The 22,953-nt window shown below is 35.8% G+C and overlaps 2 protein-coding genes and 1 non-coding gene across 7 annotated transcripts in view; 1 reads left to right on the forward strand and 2 right to left on the reverse strand.

Moving 5' to 3' along the window:
• The first annotated feature begins 283 nt into the window (after positions 1-283).
• FKBP3 (FKBP prolyl isomerase 3) lies at positions 284-13,130 on the forward strand. Of its 2 annotated transcripts, none has more exons than XM_053928067.2 (7): positions 284-439; positions 2,080-2,181; positions 3,047-3,154; positions 8,693-8,828; positions 9,710-9,777; positions 11,491-11,588; positions 12,787-13,130. In XM_053928067.2, the coding sequence occupies exons 1-7, from the start codon at positions 332-334 to the stop codon at positions 12,839-12,841; spliced, it is 675 nt and encodes a 224-aa protein (XP_053784042.1). In that variant the 5' UTR covers positions 284-331; the 3' UTR covers positions 12,842-13,130. The 2 variants fall into 2 exon arrangements, with proteins under 2 accessions (XP_053784042.1, XP_053784043.1); XM_053928068.1 differs by lacking the exon at positions 284-439 and adding an exon at positions 555-746.
• Positions 13,131-13,420: 290 nt separating this feature from the next.
• The window catches only part of PRPF39 (pre-mRNA processing factor 39), a 37,981-nt gene continuing 28,448 nt past the window's right edge, over positions 13,421-22,953 (reverse strand). For all 4 annotated transcript variants that reach the window (XM_024573949.4, XM_045183090.3, XM_024573950.4 and 1 more), the window contains 9 exons: positions 22,289-22,454; positions 21,744-21,851; positions 20,113-20,277; positions 19,672-19,798; positions 19,044-19,312; positions 17,823-18,007; positions 14,778-14,852; positions 14,408-14,528; positions 13,421-14,174 (listed from right to left, as the gene is read on the reverse strand). In XM_024573949.4, the coding sequence (XP_024429717.1) occupies positions 14,118-14,174; positions 14,408-14,528; positions 14,778-14,852; positions 17,823-18,007; positions 19,044-19,312; positions 19,672-19,798; positions 20,113-20,277; positions 21,744-21,851; positions 22,289-22,454 (1,273 nt within the window). In that variant the 3' untranslated portion in view covers positions 13,421-14,117. The remainder of the gene's footprint in view (positions 14,175-14,407; positions 14,529-14,777; positions 14,853-17,822; positions 18,008-19,043; positions 19,313-19,671; positions 19,799-20,112; positions 20,278-21,743; positions 21,852-22,288; positions 22,455-22,953) is intronic.
• LOC112317004 (small nucleolar RNA SNORD127) lies at positions 18,893-18,978 on the reverse strand. The gene has a single exon (XR_002976073.1). It is a non-coding gene; the product is annotated as a small nucleolar RNA SNORD127 (small nucleolar RNA).

Consider the following 22,953-nt stretch of genomic DNA (forward strand, 5'->3'; position numbering starts at 1 on the left):
GTTATAGACTTTAAAGGCATAGCGGCCGTCGGTAAAAAACAACTACGGGTAATCAGTGGTAAATATGACTACCATTACAAGAGTTCCAGTTAAGAGTTGATGACAGCTTGCAGTTAGGCAAGGGCCACAGCGGTTGGGTTTTCAGCCAGACTTAACAAAGAAGCCTTCAAAGCCCAGCCTCCACGTCACTCAAAGGACAGGCCCCAATCCCCAGAGGTAGCGCTATGACCCCGCCCCCTCCAGCTCCGCGCTGGGGCCACCCACGTCCCGGGGGCGGGGCGATGCCAAACCGAGGCGGGCTGGCTCAGTGAAGCAGAGGCAGCGGGGGAAGATGGCGGCAGCGGTTCCACAGCGGGCCTGGACCGTAGAGCAGCTGCGTAGCGAGCAGCTACCCAAGAAGGACATTATCAAGTTTCTACAGGACCACGGTTCAGATTCGGTACCAGAGGCGGCGGGGCGGCCGGGCTGGTGCGGCCGAGGGACGCCTCATCCCCCCGTAGCTGTCCGTACATTCTGCATTCCTCGGATCCCCCGCCCTCGTTGTCCCGGCGGCCGGTGGCCTGGAAGGCCGGAGAGGCCTCGCGTGCACTTCGAGCCACGCTCCCGCCCCTCGGCCCAGCCCTAGTCGCGCCAGTGGAGCAGCTTTACCGCTTGGGGCTCGCAGGCAGCAATCGCAGAATTAGAACCACATTGGGATCCTTGAATGAGGATGGAGGCCACGAAATAAAGGAACCCTAGCGATGCTGGTGGCTGAGGCGAAGGGTGGGGGCGTTTGGGGGGTAGGGGTGGAGGGGGTGAGGACTGGGGGCTTGGATAACACCATGCAGGGGAGTGCGGGCTGTTAGGGAAATGGGAAAGGATATGATTTCTGTGGGAGAGATGTGTGCGCGCCGTGCCTTTCGCATCAATTACTAATACTGAACACTAATGCGTGTGATTTGTTTAAATCCGTAGATTTCGATTTAACGTTTTAAAAATAGGAACCTGGGGAGTTACATGAGAAATTCATGTACAGTTGTCTCCCATTGTTACAAAACTAAAATCTCTTAGGCATTTTTATAGTACGCCCTGTATTTTTCAGCAGTCTCCATCTTAACTATCAGTCTGTTGTCACAAGTTATTTCTGTGAGATGTTTTTTCCTTCTGAAATTAAGCTCATTCATACCTCGTAAATTGTTGAACGACTGTACGATTTGTTATGCCCGAGGCATCGCCCATTATCAGAAATAGAAGCAGCAGTCTGCATTTTGTTCTCTGCAGTTTTTAAATTTAGGTTCTAAACTAGCATTTAGAAATAGTGTTTCTGGGTTCCTTTAAGATGATTGTAGTTTTTCACTTTGAGGGGTCTTGAAGGGGAGATACAATTATTCTCCAACTTCCATCTCCATGTTCCTGAATAAGCATGTTGACATCTGCAAACAATTACATATCTATAGCAAGAACTATGCTCAGTGTATGGGAACACAAGGATGGAACTGGAAAGACCAGGCTTCATGGATACCATTTTACCATTTTAGTGGAATTGTTTTAAGCCAATTCGTACTTCAATTAAACATTAGAATAGAGTAGTCACATTATTTATTAACATGGCAGTACTCCATCAAATTCTTATGAAACACATCATCCCCATGTGGAATCTAATGTAAAACTGACCAATTTCAAGAGACTTACAGTATCAAAATACTTTTTTTAAGTCACTTTTTTTCTTAAGATTTTATTTATTTTTAGAGAGAGAGGAAGGAAAGAAGAGGGAGAAACATCCATGTGCGAGAGAAACAGATTGGCTGCCTCTTGCACGCCCCAGCCTGGGGACCTGACCCACAACCCAGGCATATGCCCTGGATGGGAATCAAACCAGCGACCCTTGGGTTCGCAGGCCCGCACTCAATCCACTGATCCATACCAGACAGGTCCTTAAATCTTTGTTGTTGTTGTTGTTATGAAGTAGGATATAAAATATAGTATTTTTTTTCTGTCACTAATAGTATTACTGAAAACAATTACATAAAAGATCACTTTGTAATTTTATACCCTCATATGAGGGAAATTATTTTGACTAACCGGCTTTTTTCTTGGTAGTTTCTTGCAGAACATAAGTTATTAGGAAATATTAAAAATGTGGCCAAGACAGCGAACAAGGACCATTTGGTTACAGCCTATAACCATCTTTTTGAAAGTAAGGTGAGTATTGTTATGTTTTATTGCCAGAATATCACACTTTGGATATTCCCAAAAATAAGTTTGAATGCATTTATTTGCAGAATATGTTGCAAGTTTTTATACCTGCAGTTTTTCTTAACTGTAACCATAAATGCTGGCAGTCAAATCTAGTGAGGCTTGTCTGCGGTTTAGCAGGAAGTTTTGATATTTTGAAGGGGACCAGATTTTTAAAATAATTCCTTAGTAGTTTAAGACAACAAATTCTTAAGGGTACTGAAAAATTACAAATTTGAAGTAAGTTCCATTTCTTATTTTTTTAAGAGGGGAAGGGAGGGGGAGAGAGGGAGAAACCGATGCTATAAACATTGATTGATTGATTGAGTCTCCTACATGCCCCATCCAGGGACTGAACCCACAACCTGGGTATGTGCCCTACCGGGAATCAAGCTGGTGACCTCTCACCTTGCAGGACGATGCCCAACCAACTGAGCCACATGGGTTAGGGCAGTTCCATTTCACTAATGAACTTGGAAGTCTTTGTTACACTTATGCTGAGCCTTTAGATAAACAGCTTTTAAGAAATTCCCCAGTATGTGTTCACTATGAAATGACCATCTTCCACAGGAAAGAATCTTTATTAAAGAATTATTTGAACAGTATTCATATCTCTAAGTCATGTTCTTGTTTCAGAATTTATATTGTGAGATGGTTTGAGGGTCATAATTTGGTGATTAAAATGCTTAACATAAGATGCTTCCTTTGTTCTTAGGAAGTTTCTATTGGTGCAGGTAAATGTTCATTTATTTGAAAGGCTAAATATCTATAGGTCTGCCTTAGCTTTTAGCCAATCCTGAATATGAAAAACATTAGAATATTTCCTTTACAGCGTTTCAAGGGTACTGAAAGTATAAGCAAAGTGTCCGAGCAGGTGAAAAATGTGAAACTTAATGAAGATAAACCCAAAGAAACCAAGTCTGAAGAGACTCTGGATGAGGTTTGTATGTAATATTTTCTTATTTGGCTCTCACAGTAATTTGAGAAAAGTATTTGATTTACACTTCTGATTTCTCATAGTGACAGGTAGTTGAATGTGGCCACTTAACAGTGAGCTAAATGCTGCTTTGGAATGTATCTTTCTTAGGTGTAACTGAATCAGAAAAAAGACCTAAAGGTGGGTGGGGAAGCCTAAGAACCAGTGCTTTACCATTATGAAGCCTTTTGGGAGATAACTCTAGCTTTGTATTTTATATTGCCTCTGTGTCTTGCCAGAACTTATGAGCTGTCAAAGCTATTTTAAGGTCCTGATTCTATAGCCAAGTTGGACTGAGTGAAACAAACTTCATTTTGATTATTTTTAGCTTTTTCGAATGTGCATGGTGTCCTTGGCAATAGAAATAGTCCAGGTCTGGCTGCAGAGTGTGGATTCGTCTTCTTATCATTCCCAGAGGTTTGAAGAACCAGATAAAATCATTTCTGCAAATGAACAGACTTTGTGGAGCTAAGGACAGCTCTTAGAACTGCCTCAGTAGAGCTCAGCCTATTACAATCTTGACATTTCTGATATCTTAACTAAGCTCACTCATTCCCAGCAGTCTTAGTATCAGTGATAATAATCTAATAATAATAATAGTAGTAGTTGTTGTTGTAAAGAGATGTAGCCTGTTGATAAGAGGTAACATTTGGGTATTAGTGGAAAGAAGTATAAATGTTTTGAGTAAAGCTAATTAATTTCCATAATCTCTTCCTGTTGATTGAAAAGCACATATTAATGTTTATGGGGAGGCATACACAAAAAGTAATTTTGAGGTTTACCACAACTATTTTATTTGATAAATGTTATACTAGGCAAATATTGAGCAGCTAATAAGGTAAATAGAGGCTTAATAACTACTAAAAGGGTTGGAAAAGCAACTGTCAACATAGTCTACCTTCCAGAAAATTGGAATAAGGGAGCTATGAGGCAGCAGATAGTATGCATATCACTAAGAAGTTACGAAAAAGATAGTTACAAATAAAAGTAAAAGGCCGTAAGGGCTGGAGACAACCTAGAGAGATCTTGTGAAGGTCTTAAACTATATCCTTTTATTTCATTTAACTGGCCAGCCTGAGCCCAATTATGTGCTCTCATTGTCTTCCTAACACCTGATTCCATAGCCTCTTGGCCAATACTTTGCCCATTACCTGCTATCTGCTCCCTCTGTTCATGCCTTGGGAATGAAGAGCAGGCACTGTGAAGAAAAATAATCATGATAGGTGTAATGGGGTTGGTATAAAGTTATGCTTAATATCAGCCAAGCATGTTTTCTAGTTTCAGTGCTATTTGGCAACCTTTACAGTATCCTTCACTCAATTCCTCATCACAAATTATTAGAAATTGTTGAGGAAAGTTTGTACGTATAAATGAATATTGGACAAAAGTACAAGGGTGGGCAAAAGTAGGTTTACAGCTCTAATAAAATAACAACACAAGAGTAAACTTTGTTTTGTGTACTCACAATTACAAAGCTACTTTTGCCCACCCCTGTAAAAGTTGGGGCAAGAACTCACACTCAACAGTGGGAAATGACTGTGACAGTATTCAAGCAGAAAACTTTAAGATTCATCCTTTAGAACTCCTTCACATTAATCATCACCAAATTCTGTTGATTCTGTATACATGTATCTCAAAACCACGCATTTTTTGTTATCCTCACTTTTAGCACCCCAGTGTAGACCTAGACCACCCCCTGCCTTTTCCTCGCTTCCACTGTTGATTCCTTATCTATCCCTCACACTGGATCAGTGATCTGTTTAAAACACAAATCCAATTCTGTAACTTCTTTCTTGGAAGCTTTTTTAAAAAAAATCCTTATCAGAGATTATGTTTATTGATTTTAGAGGAAGGCAGGGGAAGCCATAGATCTGTTGCTTCCTTTACAAACCCTGATTTGGGATCAAGCCCTCAACTAGGCATACTAGGTATGCACCCTGACTGGGAATCAAACCGGTAACCTTTTGGTGTACTGGACGACACTCCAACCAATGGAGGCACCAGCCAGGGCATCTTGGAAACTTTTAATTGGCTGCTCAGTGACTTGAGGATGAAATCCCAGATTCTTAACGTGTGCTACTTGTCTTTCCAGTCTCATCTCATACCATGCTCTCCATACCTTCCTTGCAGACTATACTATTTTCTTGCTCTGAAAATGCTATTCTCTGCTGTAAACTTTCCCTCTATCACCTGAATAACCTTCTCTTTTCTTTCAGGATACAGTTCAAATATTCTTTCAAAGTAGCTTCTACCACCTCTAGCCCCTACTGGGTTGTCACTGTCTGATTCCTATCATACAGCATCCTGTGCTTCCTCTTCAGGTGTCATAACATATGCAATTATACATGTCTGTCTACGTTCTCCAATAGAGGGAGGGCCAAGACCAAGTCTGCTAACTCACCCACATATCTCAAGGATCTAACACAGAGAACATGCTCAAATATTTCTTGAATTAATAATAATTATGTCCTATAGTCTCATTTTCATTGGCTATGATGTAATCCATTTAATTGCAATTGAGTGATTATTCTCTATGTCTCTTTATCTCTGGGTCTAGAAGTACCTAGGTCAGACCCGATCTTGGGAATATAGTTCTTTCCATCACTTTGGACTAAGAAATTGCTGCAAAGCCAGGAAGTTACCGAAAAGCTGGGTTCAAGCATTTAACTCTCCAGGAACGACAGCCTTAGAACTGATGTGACTTCTTACTTTGAACCAACCAGATCCTTGCAATTAACTTTGACATTGTGTTTTCCAAACTTAATTACATTAGACCCCTTTTCTTCTAACAATGTTAATGCCAAGGAATGAGTGACCCATAAAAGACACTTAGTGAAACACTGAAATGGAGGCTATCAGTGGGCAGACTGGCACCTTCTCCATTAAGACTGAACCATATCCACGAATTTAATGTGTGTCTGAGTTGTTATTCAGGGACCTCCTCTAATGTAGATAATACAACATGCCAATGCTGCTTGAGACATTTAAATGTGGTTATTGTTCACTAATCATACATTATCCATTCATATAATTATATGTAATTTCTTGAAGATATTCTCACATAAATATGTGTCGTCATTCTTATTTTGTAGCTTTTAAATTTTTTAATTAAAATTATTTCCAAAGTTGGGACAATAACGTTACTAGATTTTTGTCAAGTTACTATATATTTTTAAACCATTTATTTTTCTGAAACAGAAGTAACATGCTATTTTTAAATACAAAACAAACGATAGAATAACAAACCTAGAAATGGACATATTTAACATTCAGAATGTTACTTTAATATATATATGCATATATTTTTAAAGTTACAATTTTACTGTAGTTAGAACTTTGTTGATTTTTCATATAATGTAAGAATTTTCCCATATTATTAAAAACAATACTATATTACCATAAAATGTGTGGTTATTTTGCCATTATAGATAACAGTGTACTGGGTAGCTACATAAATATTTTTTCCTAAGTTTCATATTACTTCTTGAGCATATTTGTAACACTTTGAACATCCTCAAATTGCATTCCAAAGGAATTGCACCCTATCACACTGCTACCACTAGATACCTGACCGTTCATAGTACCATAAAACAAGCTTGCAGTGGGAGTGTCAAGGAGGAAGTTAATGTTTACTTTTATAATGCACATTGTATTCAAGCTGTAGATGTGATTTACTTTTGATTTGGAGTGGCAGCCTAGCTGTACTGCACAGTGCTAATTCTTACTCTAAAGTGGACAGGGCTTTTTACCCTATCCAGGCCTTACTTTTTATATAAAAGGGGAAAAACTGTCAGATGGCTGGTAAATTAAATGAATTGACATAAGAAAATGACTAGTAAAATGGTAAAGAGCATGGGCTTTATGCCTAAGCTGACTGGTTTCCTATTCTGCTCAGCCACCTAGGAGCTATAGGACTTTGCAAATTACTTAACCATTTTGTCCTTGTTTCCTTATCCACAAAATAGGGATAACAGTACCTGCCTCAAGCAGAAGTGAAAAAAGTCAATTTATTACAAACTAGTCACAGGGATGTAAAATACAGCATAGGAAATAGAGTTAATAATATTGTAGTAACTATATGTGGTGCCAGGTGGTACTTGAAATATCAGGGAGATCACTTTGTAAATGATGTGATTGTCTATATACTTTGGTTTGCACCTGAAACTAATATAATGTTGAATGTAAACTAATTGAAAAATTAAATTTTTTTTAAAAGGAGGAAAAGTGATCACAAAAGTTAATTTATATAAGGCATTTGGAGTAGTGCCTGGCACATAAGGGTGTTCAATAGATATTAACTATTTTAACTATTAACATCAGTAGAGGTTAATTATCGTTATCACTGTTTCTTAAGCTATTTTGGTGTAGTGTCTAGTAGAAAGAACAGGGCCTTTGGATTCAGACAAATCCAAGTCCGTATTCATTCTCTACTACTCGTTAGCTCTGTTGCATAAATTCCCTGAACCTAAGTGTCCTCTGCAAAAATGTAAGTGATACACCTTCAGAGCATTGTTAGGATTAAGTGGAATGTTGTTTTAAGTGACTGGTAAACAGTAGGTGTTTAATATCTCTTATTTCCTTTCCCATTACTAAATGTTTTACACTATTAAATGTCTATATATTATCCTGCTTTGTTCTAGGAAATATGCCTGTTATGGTGCTGTCTATAGATCATTCCATTTATTGTGTGAATTTCAAGTTCAAAAACAAACGCATCATTACTGTATTAATTCTAATTAGATATAATAAAAATATTTGGTAATGTCAATTATTGGTGCTAAAACCATTCAGATCTTTGAAAAAATGTCACAATCCTTTATTTAATGCCTTACAATTTTTAAGGAATAAAATAGTAAATATTTTAACCTTGGGATATAACTGAATTCATTGTATAGTTTGTTGAATAATTAACAGAATCTTGTCAAAAGGACATTGGTTTCCAAAGAAGATAGAAGTTTTTTGAAATTAAATTGTAAATATCCTTACTCATAGAGCAGGCTCACAGCTCGGGGGGCGTGGAGGGATGGAGCAAAAATAAGAAAAAGGACTCATACACATGAACAATAGTGTGGTACTTATGGGAGGAGGGGATGGGTAGAGGTGGAAGACAGTGTAAGGGGGATAAATGGTGATGGAAAAAAAATACAATAAAAATGCATCTGTGATGTTTCCTGCTCTTCCGACGCCAATCTGTCCCCTAAGCTCCCATTTCTTTCCAATAAAGCCATTCCTGCTCATAAGTATATATATTGTATTTACTACTATTCTCACTACAGACTTGAAATGAGATAAGTGACTTTTTTTTAACTCGGCAGTGAAGTAAAGGTAAAATAGTTTATTATTGTGCCCGTGTGAATGAAGCTGGTCACACAGCTTCACCACATCTGTGAAGCTGTGTGACCAGACTTAGATCACGTGGCTGTATTAAGTATTCTCTTTGCCGCCCTTCTAAAAGGAGGACATGAATTAAGAACTCTTTGTGTTTTCTGGCTTTGTTTTTAGGGTCCACCAAAATATACAAAATCTGTTCTTAAAAAGGGGGACAAAACTAACTTCCCCAAAAAGGGAGATGTTGTTCACTGCTGGTATACAGGAGCACTACAGGACGGAACTGTTTTTGATACCAATATTCAGACAAGTAAGTCTAAGTGTGATCGTCTCTCTCTGGATTCAAGGCATTACAAAACACAAGGTCCAACACAAATAACGCCCCTTTTTTACTATAAAATCATAAGCATGTAATTCTATAATATAACACTATTACACTCAAGCATACCATGACATTTCAGGTGAAATGTTCAAATTAAAACTGTAAATTACTACACCCATATTATTACCCTACCAACTACACTCAAGCAGGCGTTACTTTGGCCGGACCCTGCATTTGTAGGTGAATGGTTCGCAGTACCTTTTTCTCGGCTATCACTTTTTTCCAGAAGTCTTTTGCATCTGTGATTTACTTGAAAGAGGTCTTCAGTTCACTGCTTATTGGCTGCATAAAGACCTCTTGGCCATTGAAAAGCAAAAAATAGCCCTGGCTGGCATAGCTCAATGGATTGAGCACAGGCTGCAAACCAAAGGGTTGCCAGTTCGATTCCCAGTCAGGGCACATGCCTGGGTTGCGGGCCAGGTCCCCATTAGGGGGCGTGGGAGAGGCAACCACAGACTGATTATTTCTCTTCCTCTTTCCCTTCCCCTCTCTCTAAAAATAAATAAAACCTTTTAAAAGAGGGCAAAAAAAATTAGTCTAAACTTGGTTAATACCCCATAGTGAGACTTTAGTTTGTTAATATAAGAGGCAGGACACTGCTATTTTAGTGGTTGGTGTAAATATAGGTCCTTACCCTCTCCCTTTTAGACCCTTTTTGCATTCAGAATTTTCTTAATTACCTAGCTTTCTGAAATTTTTTCAAATGCATAATATGGTGCTTCTGAAATCAAGTTAAAAGATTTAAATCCCTATGTTTTTCCATTGGAACTTAATTTCATCATTATTTATAAGGAAAATCTGTTTTACAGGTTCAAAGAAGAAGAAAAATGCCAAGCCTTTAAGTTTTAAGGTTGGAATAGGCAAAGTTATCAGAGGTGTAAGTAAAAGTGGCAATGTATCATTAGAGATTCCGGCACCTGCTGCTGTGGCATGGTGCCAAAAAGAATTAAGATTGGGGGTATTATGAACAGCCGCGTTTGGCGTCTGACAGATTGGTGTTATCGTCACTAACTGTTCTGGCACAAGTTAAGATCTTCTGGGTCTCGGTTTCCCCATCTATAAAATACAGTATTTGAACTGCTCAGGGTAGTTCAAAGACTATGTAAACATTGTAAACCATGTAATATAGCAGAGACTCAAGTATTTCCATCCAGCTACCCCTTTATTACTTTCTTCTTCGTAAAGTAGTTCTTAGAATGTTTGGCTTTTTAAATTTGTCTTTAAGGTTCTTGTAAGATGTACTTTGGCCAGGTGGTTCAGTTAGTTGGAGCTTCAGCCCGTACAATAAAAGGTTGCGGGTTCGATCCCTGGTCAGGGCACATATGGGAGGCAATCAGTGTTTCTCCCCCTTAGAAAAAAAAAAAAAGATTCTTGTAAGATGTTACTTGGCTATTGTACTACTTACAACGTGATCGAGAAAAGTAAGATATCTGTTCCACCAAAGTACTAATAAAAGCAAGAGCCCTCACCTCTCACTTGCTACCTAGGCACAAACACCAGAAAATCTTTCAAATGTAAGTATGCTGTTACCCACTTTTACCTATGAGAGATAACAGAAGGAAACTTTAGGTGAAAAAGGGAAGTTAGCCTTCAGATATACCAGACCACTGCAGTGTACAAGAGATAAAATAACAGAGCTGATTGTCAGCTTCACTGAATCAGTTTATTATGCTAGGGCCCACTTACTATTTTGAATTGTCTTCACTTAGGACATCAAACATTAATAACTGAAACACATTTTTAAGTGTAGTTATGAGAATCCTTGGTATGTTATTTGTTCTAAGACCTAAAATATGATTTAGGCATATCCAGAAATTTGAAACTTAAGGTTTAATTGAAATTAACATTACCGCTACCTATTACACTAAGTTGATAGCAATTACTTGTCAAGTTGAGCTATTTTTCTATTATAACTAAATTTGCTTATAGGTGTATTTCTTCTAGTTAACCATATTCCTAATTTCCAGTATGTGCCCTTTGAACTTTATGTGACTTAAATTCCAAGAGAATATTAGTCATATATTCTATAGCCTTTCATTGTGTTTATTTACCTATTTCTGGTCAATGGCTTTAAGATACAAACTTGGACAAAATGTAGGGGCAACCCAGAAACCTCCATCATTTCTTTGAGTAGTTTTATCTTCTGCAAAATGTATTAATGCTCTAGCATATAGTTTGTTTTAGGCACCAACATGACTCAACTATTAAAATTTGGTAATCTTAAGACAGTTTTTACAGTGAGTACTTGTTAGTTTTTCCCTATAAAAATAAATTCAGAAGTTTTCCCTATGAAAGTGAAGCAAAAATTTTATGATGATGCCAGTAAACTAGTTTCCATAATGTTTCCACATATTACAGTTTATATAAGTGCTTTCATATTATATCATTTGAGGCGTTACACTCAAAAATTACTGTTTGAGATATCCTTTGTTCATTGAGGAAATAAAGAATGATTTGAGGACTCACCCAAGGACCTTAGAACATAATGAAATCCAGTAACTTTTTTTTTTGGTATAGACTCTTGTCTGTCTTCTGGTTTTGCATGTATTTTTGAGAATCATCAGTTCTGACTTGATATTGTTGCTTTTAGTGGGATGAAGCACTCTTGACTATGAGTAAAGGAGAAAAGGCTCGACTGGAGATTGAACCAGAATGGGCTTATGGAAAGAAAGGACAGCCCGATGCCAAGTATCCTTTTTTACCTTGTAATTAAAGGGGGAGGGGGGGAAAACACGCTAAGAAAGATCACCTGAAGATAAAGAAGATGTTTAGGTTAACCTCCATGTCAGGTATCATATTCAAATCAGTATTCCTGATACTTAGATGCTTTTGTGTCTGCACCTCCAATATTGACAGACAATAGTTAATATTTTCTGTGGTACAAAGTATTCAGGCTTGAGCTGGAATCTGCCCTCTCATTCATGCTCTTAATTTTCAAGATTTAAACTGCGACGTTTAAGTTTTCCTCTTTGAAAGGCAGTTGTTGATGTTTGATGGGTTTACTTGAAAGAGTTAAAGAAATGCCCAGTACAGACAACTACAGCAAATTAACCACGGGATGCAGATACGGCTCATGGTAATTTTTTGTTACAGTATACTTTTAGGAAATTAAAAATGAGGATTACCAGTTGTGAAATGAAGGTGATCAGGGTCCAACATACTATAAACATTTGTGATTAGTACTAATGACAATAACTTTTTTCCTGATAGGCCCAGTTCCTGAACTTTTTTTTTTTGAAGCCATGATTCACACCATTCCAACCAGAAAAATCCAAGAGCTATGTGGCAAAGTAGTCTTTTCTGTTGTTGGTTCCATACCCATTGGACTAGTTGAACCACTTAGAGTAAGTTAAAAAAATGTATTTTTGGAAGTCCTCTCTACTCTTTTTAAACCTATCAAAATAAGATGATAAAATGCAGCTCCCTCTCTCATGTGAAGCATCTTAAGATCAATCAGATTAAAGTCACACGCATCTGTAAAGTCAGCATCTTATTAAAATTCACAGCAAATATCAGGTACCACCTGATAGGAACTTTGATTTAATATATATATATCCAGCTATATTGATATCTTTTTCTTGAGTCCTGACTAACATAACAGTCTTCATTAAGTGGTGGCTAATTTGGGAGTAGTAGTTAGGAATACATGTAAGGAAGATCCTAGTCCAAGCTAAACTTACCTAGTCAGCCTATAATCTCCAGTCACAAAGACACCTCTGTTTGGAACCACTAAGTTGGTATGTATTCACCTCTGAATCAGCCATAATGCCCTATTTTTTGGAGTTCATTGCCAATATTCAGTCTAATAATTTTAGTTTTAGACTAAAGTTATGGGAAGTGAGGAAAGAAGCAATTTTTATCAAATTTACCTTGACAACTTCAACAGGATTCCACCAAATGCAAAACTCATTTTTGAAGTGGAATTAGTGGATATTGATTGAAATAGCAATGCTTCAGATCTAAAGATGTGAGCAATGGCCTTGAAGAAACTTATGTAATTAATTACAGTTGGTTACTATTGTAAGGGCAGAGTCAACTGGAAAATTCAAGGAGTTGTGTTAGAACTCATCTACTTTCTCCCCAAACTTTTAAGAAATGTAATCCATTATAAACCCCTGAAGTTTAAAATATTTTACTACAGCGTGTGTAAAATACTGGTTAAGGAGAACTCATTTTCCTTGTACCTCATCTTGTAGGTAAAAGGCTCAATAAAAATTTACCCACATCTTTGTTTGCTGTTAACATTAATGTTCTGATTAGGATGACTAAGACTTAAAACACGGAGTAACAGTCACTGTGTAGATGGCTTTTCCAGCGACACTCGTCTTAAAATCTTTAAATATCCCTATACAGTGAGAAGGCAAAAGCACAGAGATTGAGAGGAATCAAAAAGATACAGGGTCTAAGAAATTCTGGCAAGAAGATAATAGTTGAATTCAAGAAAAGCATAGTTCAAAACCAGTAAACCACTAACCGTGGTTAATATTACCTAGGTGATCCCCCAAATAAATTCATAACAATTAGTGGATGAGTCTTCAATTTTATTACAAAAATGAAGATGATCAGTTTGATCAAAATGAAAGCTTGCTCACAAGTTTACATGAATACTGTACATACAAAGTCTCCTGAAATAACATTTTTGATACAATTTTCATTTTTCTTTAAGGGATGCAAACATTCCATTTTCTGATTTGTAGTCTCTACTCCAAGACAGGATATTTTAATAATGTATCTTTTCTGCAGTTAGATCAAAATTCACAAGGATAACTGAAACACAGACAAAACCTGGTCAGGAAAGATTAAAAATCCATTTTTGGTGTTGTTTTATTTTTAAAGAGGATGTAAATCCTTAATAATCAGCCCTTACGTATTTTCAGAATTTTGTACTACACTGACATTATTTGCAGTCAGTTTTTTTCCTACCCTTAAGGCTACAAAACTCTGTTGCAAATGCATTGCAAAAGAATTCTAGACCACTTAATGAAAAAATCAAAAAATAGTTCTCCAATAAAAAGTAAACTTTATAAATGGTAGGAAATAGTATCTGTGGTTAGCTACTAAGTGACAATTTCCCCTATTACTAAACAAATCATATTACACAGAAACAGGGAAGACAAGGTATCAAATACAACAAGCTTATGCTATGTTTACATCCCTCATTAAAAAAAAATAGTCTCATACTTTTCACACACTCCATCTGATATTTGTATTTTCCCATCAAGTTGGAGGGGGAGGATAATACTGTCCATAATTCCAAGGATTCTGGTAATTGTACTGAAAGGAAAAAGCAAATATGTTAGCATACTAGAACTATGGCTAAGTTCGTAAAAAATAACAAAAACAGGTATGTGTTCACTGCTGAAATTTCAAGACTTAACCACAAAATAATAATGTATGATAGAATCTGAAACAGAAGCAAAGAGTTGTTTTTCTATTAAAAAAGACACCCTAATTTATGCCTTTTTAATAACTATGAACAAAAAACTCGTTTAACTAGGTAAACTCACTTGATACCAGGCACTATAATTGTATGCAGCTTGATTTGCCTGTAAATCACCATCAATCATCTGTGTAGAAGAAGAAGTTGTATCTTCTGTGTGTGCTTTCTTTTCCTCTGGTTCTTCTGATCTAAATAAAAGGTAAGACAAATTTAAAAACTATAGATAAGCACTTTAACAAATACATAAACGTCACTTTTGTACATTTGTTTTACTGATGTTCTCAACCACTCAGTTGTATACAAATTTTTCAAATCATGAAAGTATCTGAATTACCACAACATAAGGTAACATTTAAACATATTTGTCTTTAAAGGCATTTCCACAGTGAAATGTCATCTTTTAAGCATCCCTTCCTGATTCAATAAAATGTACATACCCATTTTCTGCTTTCCTTTTTAAAGAATCCTGTTCTTTTAGGAGTGTCTGATGTTCATCATAAGCATTGAGAAGCCTGAGAAAATTAAAATAACATACCATTGGAATACACAAAAACCAAAATGTTAAATTTTTCAAGTTTTAAGTTATTTACTACTTAGGAAAACAAAAGACCGTCCTTTAATTTTTTTTTCTTTTTTAAATAAGCCAGCAGGCAAACCTGTCCCCACATACCTTTTTTGATTTATTTCCTTTGAGAAACCACACTGCCCTGTACTTTCCTTCTCACTCTATGTGGGGTTCAAAGATACAGGCCTGGCTAATTACATTATACCCTTGATGAATGAGAGGTGAGAATATGACCCAAACCAGGAGTCCCATAATTTCTGATGAACTACTTTTCAGCAGTACAGTTAGCTAAAGCTGATGGGATGATGGCCAAGAGCTACCTGTGTTTATCATTTCTAATACATGGGGAGAACCTGTCTTAGAATCTATGACACAGCTAAGACAAGGACCTTGATATTTTTGTCCAGTGCAACATGAGACCTGACAATTTCACAATGTGTATACTTTTGAATCTAACAATGTTATTGAAGACAACTGCCACCAGGTAGGATAAAGTATTTAAAATTTGGCCATGTGATAAAACAATTAATATAAAATTGCAGTACAACTGGTTACTGATTAAAGTTTTAATAAAGCCCTGATGTGACATATACAATTTAGAACTTTATAAACAATGTCACTTGAAGCCAAGCTTACTTTAAAATCATATGATTTTGTTTTGCTTTTACAACTTCCTGAAATATTTTTAATAAAGACAAAGATGGCCTTTTTATTGCAGTTTCTTTTTATTTTTTTACTTTTTATAAGATGACCTTATTTTTTTATGGTAATCATAAACCTGAACACACATAATTAACATCTCTGTAGAAATGACCTTGATATTTTACATGCTTATACAACTTCCCTGGGCCTCTTGCATATATACACATTTAATAATATTTACAAATAATATTGGTCCCTAAATGTTCAACAAGCTATAAAACTGCTCATACCAGTAATTTCAGGTTGAATGTTTAATCATTATCAAGCACTTTAAATGGGCTAATTTCCTTAAGTCCTTTAACAACCTGTACAGATAAAAGACTCAATCTCCACATGAGAAATTTTGAAAACTGGAATACACAATTCAGTAAGTGACAGGGCTAGGATTTAAGCCTATATTTGTCTGACTTCAACATTAATTCTTACCAATGCATTATACTGCTACCTAAATTTTTAAGGGGTTCAACTTATTTTTCATATTACTCCTTTTTGTAAATTTTCACAACATGCTAATATTAAAGACCCTCCCTAATTGTATTTGCAAAGGCCTAACTGGCATTTTTGTACTGAGCCTCTGCTCTGTCTGCATATTATTGCCAAATTAAAATGTCATTTAACCTCAATCAAAACTCTTAATAGCTTCCTACTGTCAACTGTGTACTGCATGTTTTCTGAACTCAGACTAGCTTTCGAAGCACAGCACAATCAACATCACTTCGAAACTTCAGAAAACCCTTTAATCAAGCAAATGTTGCTGTTATATAAACTTTTAACTTGCTTCTATATTTTATCCTCTTCTTAGCTTACCAGTATCTAGTACCTAACTAAATGAAGCCCCACCTCCCCTGTGAAGGACAACAAATCCATTCTGATCCTGAATCTTAAGTTATTTGCTACTTCACACACTTACATATTTCTGTGATCACCATAGCATCCAACTAGAATTAAAGCTATAATTACATATCCCATTTTTTATATATACTTTCTTCAGTGCAAAACAGAAGACACTAAATATACAGGACATGAAATGGTTAAGAGCAGACTGTGAAGTAAACTCTAAAACCAACTGCACCTTGGAAAAAATACCCAGTCTCTCTTTAAACCTCTTCATCCATTCAAAGAGTAACAGTACCTATACCCCTCATTAGACTGTTATGTATTTTACGTTAGATATTTCTTACATTTAACAGAAACCAAGTACACACATATATACATCATTGTATTAAAATGTAACTCATTATTTTTTTTTAGTTTAATTAAAATATTACACGGGCTGGAAGAAGGTGAAGGGATTGTTAGCCAAGTAACATACATGCATGACCCATGGACCTGAACAACAGTATGGTGATGGCTTCCGGGGGACGCAAACAACAGTATGGAGATTGCAGGACTGGCAGAGACTGGGTGGAAGTGGGCAAAAGGGAGAAAAGTGGGGACAACTGTAGCAGCATAATTAAAAATAAAGTTTTACTCAGCCATCGCGAATGTACACGTCCACATGTACATACATAGACACAAAATAATTCTTATGTTATTGACAGCTGTTTCAGTGGATATCTCTAAATCAGAATAATTAGAGAAGGCACATGCCTAACAGGAACTGGGACACTTCCTTACTAAAATCAGTTAAGAAGGGAATCACCACAGTGCTCTAATAAATTTCTAGTCTTCTATTTGCAAATTTAAATCTTAAATCTGTCCTTTCCCAAATCCCCTAGAGTGAACCCTTCTACCACCCTCAACTTTCAGCTTTTTACAGTGCACAAAGATGAGGCCATTAGGCATCATCTGTAGAGCCATGTCTGTCCTCTTTTCCAATTTGAAATATAATGACATTCCTATTCCATATTAGCCCCATCGATGCACATTTAGTGGCCTACATACTAAGTTTCTGTGTTTCAGGGTTCAATTCTTGACCCATTTGCTTTTCAATGGGATTGCTGCTTCCTGCCTTCCCTTAACCACTCATTTTTTAAATTACCATGCTAAAATTTTGAAAACAATCTGGAATGAAATAAAAACCATATGTCCTGCTATTAGGCACACACACATTTGCAAACTGAATCTACCTCACATATACATGAGGAAAAAGTAACACTTAGGCGATCATTTTAAATTTAATAATATATTAATTTGTACTAATCATCAAATTCCCAACCAGAATTATCAATGATCACTTACTATTCAAATAGATAATATAGAATTAAAATCTTACTTATTAACATCTGAACCAAAATCTTCAAGAAATTCCACTTTTCTCTGAGAAAATGTAATTCTCATTTTAATGGGTAATGAACCATGTATAGCTTTGTCAAAGCAATTTAGGATATTTTCTTCATTTTGTTTGAGGTCACCACTATATTCCATTTCAAGTAAATTGAGGTATAACTTTGTGTTCTCCTGTGTAAAAAATAGTATCAATTAATAATATCTCTAAGACATTTTGTTTAGATCACAGATATTTATTTATTTTGATCTAAAGATTTTATTTATTTTTAGAGAGAGGGGAAGGGGGGGAGAAAGAGGAGAAGTGAAACATCAATATGTGGTTGCCTCTTGGGCACCCTCCACTGAGGACCTGGCCTGCAACCCAGGCATGTGCCCTGACTGGGAATCGAACCAGTGACACTTTGGTTCATAGGCAAGCTCTCAATCCACTGAGGTACACCAGCCAGGGCCTAGATCACAGATATTTAAAACGCCCTAATTTTAATGTCTCAATTTGAAAAATTCAATATTGAAAATTGTGTCATATTAAAATGTGTTAAATGTTTTCAGCATACATTGAAATGGGAAAAAAACTAATCAGCACATTGAGGGCACATCATCCTAGTATTTCCCCAACAATGTGCAAAACTGTTCAATGCCAATAAATTAAAACCTTATAGCCTACCTTCAGTTTAATGTGGCTTGACCTACCATAAGAAATATTAAGTAAAACATTAAAAAATGATCTCTATACTTCCCAATAAATTCAATTTTACAATGTAGATAATCATCTTAAACTACAGCCGGAAGCAAACTGTTATAAGCCTGTGTCTTAGACCTAGGATCAGGTAAAAATAGGAAAAAAATGAGGTATTTCCTATACACTGTCTCTTATCAATTGATATATAAAAGGAAATACTCTGGAAAAGGAAAATTAGTGTCACTGCTGCATTCGCTATAGTGTAGGAGACTGCCAAACTTCTGTTCTCCCAGGCCCTCTCCTTAAAAATCAGTAACTTTGCTATAAAATTTCTGACATTGGAGTAAGAGTGCCACAATGTCTACAAACTTAAAAAATGGCAACATCAGTTTAGAGGGACTGTTGTCCTCATTTAGTAATTAAATATATTACATACAGACCAAATCTTTCATCATAGTTGCCAAAAAGAAAAAAAATAAATGACAACTGGTATTTTAAGGAAGATACTGCAAAAAAATATATACATACTTTGTCTCTTTCAATTGCTTCCAAAAGCACCTTTCTTGATTTTGCAACGTTTTTTTGTATTTTGAAAAGATGTCGGGCTAGTTTGATAGCATAAAACGATGATTCGTTATTTGATTTGGCAGTCTTAATGGCATCCTGAAGCAAATGTTCAGCTTCTTCCATATTTCCATGTCGTCGTTCTAAACTTACTCTTCTCAAACGAACCATTGCCAGTCCTAGAACACATTCTTCAAATGTTCTCAAGATATTCCTGGCTTCATTAATATTACCTAGAAATAGTAATGAAATGTTTATGCTTTTGTTTAAACTTCTGAAATATCCTTTATGCCAGGTATTGCCAAGTAACAGCCCACAGGCTAAATCCAGCCTTCTGCCTGGTTAATTTTTTAAAAACGTAACATGCTTTTATTAATTTATGTATTGTCTATGGCAGCTTTTGGGCTACAATGGCAGTTGTGAGGAAAGAGACCATATGGCCTGCAAAGCCTAAAATATTTACTATCTGGCCCTTTATACAAAATTTTTACCAACCTCTACTTTACACTATCCCTTAAGATTCAATTCCTTTATCTTTCTCCAGAGGTAACTTAAAATTCCCCAAATATCAACTGAATTTCCTCATTCTTACCCTGCTGTTCCTCAAAAGCTGCCCAAAGCATATGCACCATGGGTTTCTTTGGGAGATGAATAGTGCAAGCTCTGCTGAAGACATGCCTCACTCCTTCAATGCTATGGTTTTCCATGTACTTGGCATACTACATACAGAAACAGAGGAAATACTGAATAATTTACAGTTGAGCAAGCCATTAAATATGTGACAGAACGATAAAATTCTATTTTTAAACCCATTCAGCACCTTTATTGAACCACTAGACTAGTTTCTGTAAGGAAGGACGAAGAGAGGCAACGAGGTTGGCATATGCAGCAGTCAAATCTGGTTGCAAGCAGACCATCTCCTAATGCAACAGATATAGTTATATGAACAACATTCAACAGAAGTACAATAAAGGTTAGTCACTAGATCAATGTTCATAATATATTCAAGTTTCAGAGCATATAATTTTCTTACCTTAATCCAAAACTCCTCATAGAGGGCACATGATATGACACATCTTTCAAAGAGAACCACAACTCGTTCATGAGTCCCATTTTCAATTTCAAATTCTAAATATTCTTTCCAGTTTTTTAATTGTGCCTTTTCCAATGGTTTCACATGAAAATAAGGTCTTTTAATCTGTAATAAAAGTGACATGGCAATGAAAGTAAACCAACACCAACACCACAATGTACATGAGTACAGTAACAATAGTTTAAATTATAATTGCTCATAAACCAAAAATTTTAGTCACCGTATTTCATGATAAAAAAACATTTAACAATTAAAACTCTTAGGCTTCACAAATGGAAGAAACAGAATGTACTTTCCATTTATTCTGTTATTTTAACAGAACTATACAATTTTTTTTTACTTTCAGGAAATCATATTCTTTATTGAGTATTTTAAAATTGAACACTTACACCTTAGCAGCAGAAAGCAGATCAGTGGTTGCCTCGGGGGCTAGGAGTAGAATGGGGCTACTGACTAAAAAGGGGCCAAGAGAACGACAAAATAGTTCTACATCCTGATTTTTGTGGTGACTGCAATGCACACACATTTGTCAAAAATCATTTTACTAGCCAGTCACAAAAAAAACTATATACAGTTGTCCCTCCATATCCAAGGGTTTGTGTCCATGGATTTAACCAACCACAGATTGAAAATACTTAAAAACAAAAACAAAAAACCCCAAAACTCCCAAAAAGTAAAACTTCAATTTACCACACTCTAAGCACTAGGCTGAATCCACATGAATGAAGTGATGCATAGGCATACCCTGCTGTACCCTACATGCAAATATAGATTATATACATATACTGTGCCATTTTATATAAGAAACTTGAGCAGTGAAAGATTTTGGTATCCACTGAGGTCTTGGAACCAATCCTCTAGGGTTACCAATACTGTACTGTATGATTTCATTAATATAAAAGGCCATATTAGTAAAATCTATAAAATCAGAAAGTAGATCAGTGGTATCTTAGGGCTGAGACTGGGGTGGGAGGAGTATCAAGTGAGTAAGGGAATAGAGGGGTGAGATCTAAATGGTAAGGTTTCTTTTTGAGGTGAAAAAATATCCTAAAATTGATTCTACTGACAGTTGTAGTTATTTGTGACAATTTAATGAACTATTGAATTATATAATCTAAATAGATGAACTATATATGTGAATTATATGTAAAGGTGTTAAAAACAGAAGTAAAAAATTAGAATTGTGAAAAACCCTCATTTTACTGTATACCTAAAATAGGTGCATTTGTTGTATGTAAAGTATAACCCAATAAAGTTGATTTTTAAAATTGAAAAATTATAAAAAGCATTGTTTTAAAGAGATATCTTGCAATTCAAGTAAGTCTAAATCTAGTAAGAGTCTGAAATTGATCACAGAAAATGATAAACTTGGTAATGGTAGCAACAAATGGAATAAACATCTTAAGTTTGTCCCGTGACTTAAATAAGCAAAAGTAAAGAAAAAAAAATTAGTATAGAAAGTAGTAAAAAAAAGTGAAGAAAAAAAAGTAGTATAGGCATTACCTGAAACTGAAAAATACGTCATTCCTATTACTGTATTTTCAAGATAATTACAAAATAAAAGCACTTACACCTTCTTCAAATGTCCACCTTTTACTAACTTCATGCTCATTATAATTAAACATTTCTTGATGAATTTCAATGATTCGATGCCTCATGTTTTCTATTTCAGTAATTAGCTTGGGAAGAAAATGAAAAAATTTAGTCACACAAGTTATATACTGAAATGTTTAAATATCAATGTATTTTACCATTATGTATACATAGTTTAGTCTTGGAATAGTGGTAGGTTTTAAACTGTTATCAATTTTGTGCAAGTACAATTAACAGCACTAAAATTTGTAAGAGAATTCCCTTACAAACCACTTTCTAATTTGTTTTTTAAATACGGCTAGTACAGCACAATTAGGTGAAATAATTCTTTCTAAGCTATTTCCAGATGTCTCATAGTAAAATATATTCTCTACTTAAATCTCTGTGTAAACTATATCAGCTAAAGAATTCCCACTTGCCTTAATCAGAAATTAGCTTTATATGAGCTATAAATCATATCTCATACACAGTCAAATGATATAAATTCTAGTTTCTCAATGGATTTTTAAATCAGTCTAATTACCTTTGCTGGATCAGTGATGTCTTCAATTCCTGATGGCAGATCATCACCAGGTGGACCATCATCACCACTATGTCCATTTACAGAAGCTAATTCCCTTCGCAGCTGAATAAACTGTTCGCCAGTCAGAAGATCTCTAGGCAAATTATTCTGTACATGCTCTTTAAATCTAAAAGACAATAAAAATACATGATCTGTTAAATCCTACCACACATTTCTCTTTCAAAGGACCTCTGATTTAAAGAAAGAAACCAAAACCAAAGCCTACTACTTGACAAAACAGTCTACAGACATCTTTGTTTCCTTTCTGCCTTTGTAATAAGAAGGCAAGGACAGGCATAAAGTCAATCCCAGTTCTGTCCATTATTAGTTGTTTGACTTAAGGAATGTTTTTCTCTTCTTTAAATCCTGGTTTCTTCTTCTGTAGAACTGCACATTCCCTATCTTGCAAAGTTACTGTAAAATTAAATATAGTTATCCATATTTAAATTATAAATGATCACTTGTAAATGATCAACAAATGTTTGCATTTCCTTCCCCACCTCCCAGTTACTCATGAATCCATGTGTCTGATCAAACACTCAATGAAATTAGCCTAAAGTAATAAAGAACCTTTTACAGGCAAAATTAAATGGACACTTGTTTCATAGTACACACAGCCTCTACTC

Source organism: Desmodus rotundus, chromosome 7, assembly GCF_022682495.2.
Source record: "Desmodus rotundus isolate HL8 chromosome 7, HLdesRot8A.1, whole genome shotgun sequence".
Classification (NCBI taxonomy): Eukaryota; Metazoa; Chordata; class Mammalia; order Chiroptera; family Phyllostomidae; genus Desmodus; species Desmodus rotundus.

Bases quoted from the DNA above. Each gene is read 5' to 3' on its own strand.
- FKBP3 (XM_053928067.2), top strand. From the start codon at position 332: ATGGCGGCAGCGGTTCCACAGCGGGCCTGGACCGTAGAGCAGCTGCGT. The intron at 2,182-3,046 runs GTGAGTATTGTT...TTTCCTTTACAG, and splicing joins ACCATCTTTTTGAAAGTAAG to CGTTTCAAGGGTACTGAAAG. The intron at 11,589-12,786 runs GTATCCTTTTTT...CAACTTCAACAG, and splicing joins AAAGGACAGCCCGATGCCAA to GATTCCACCAAATGCAAAAC.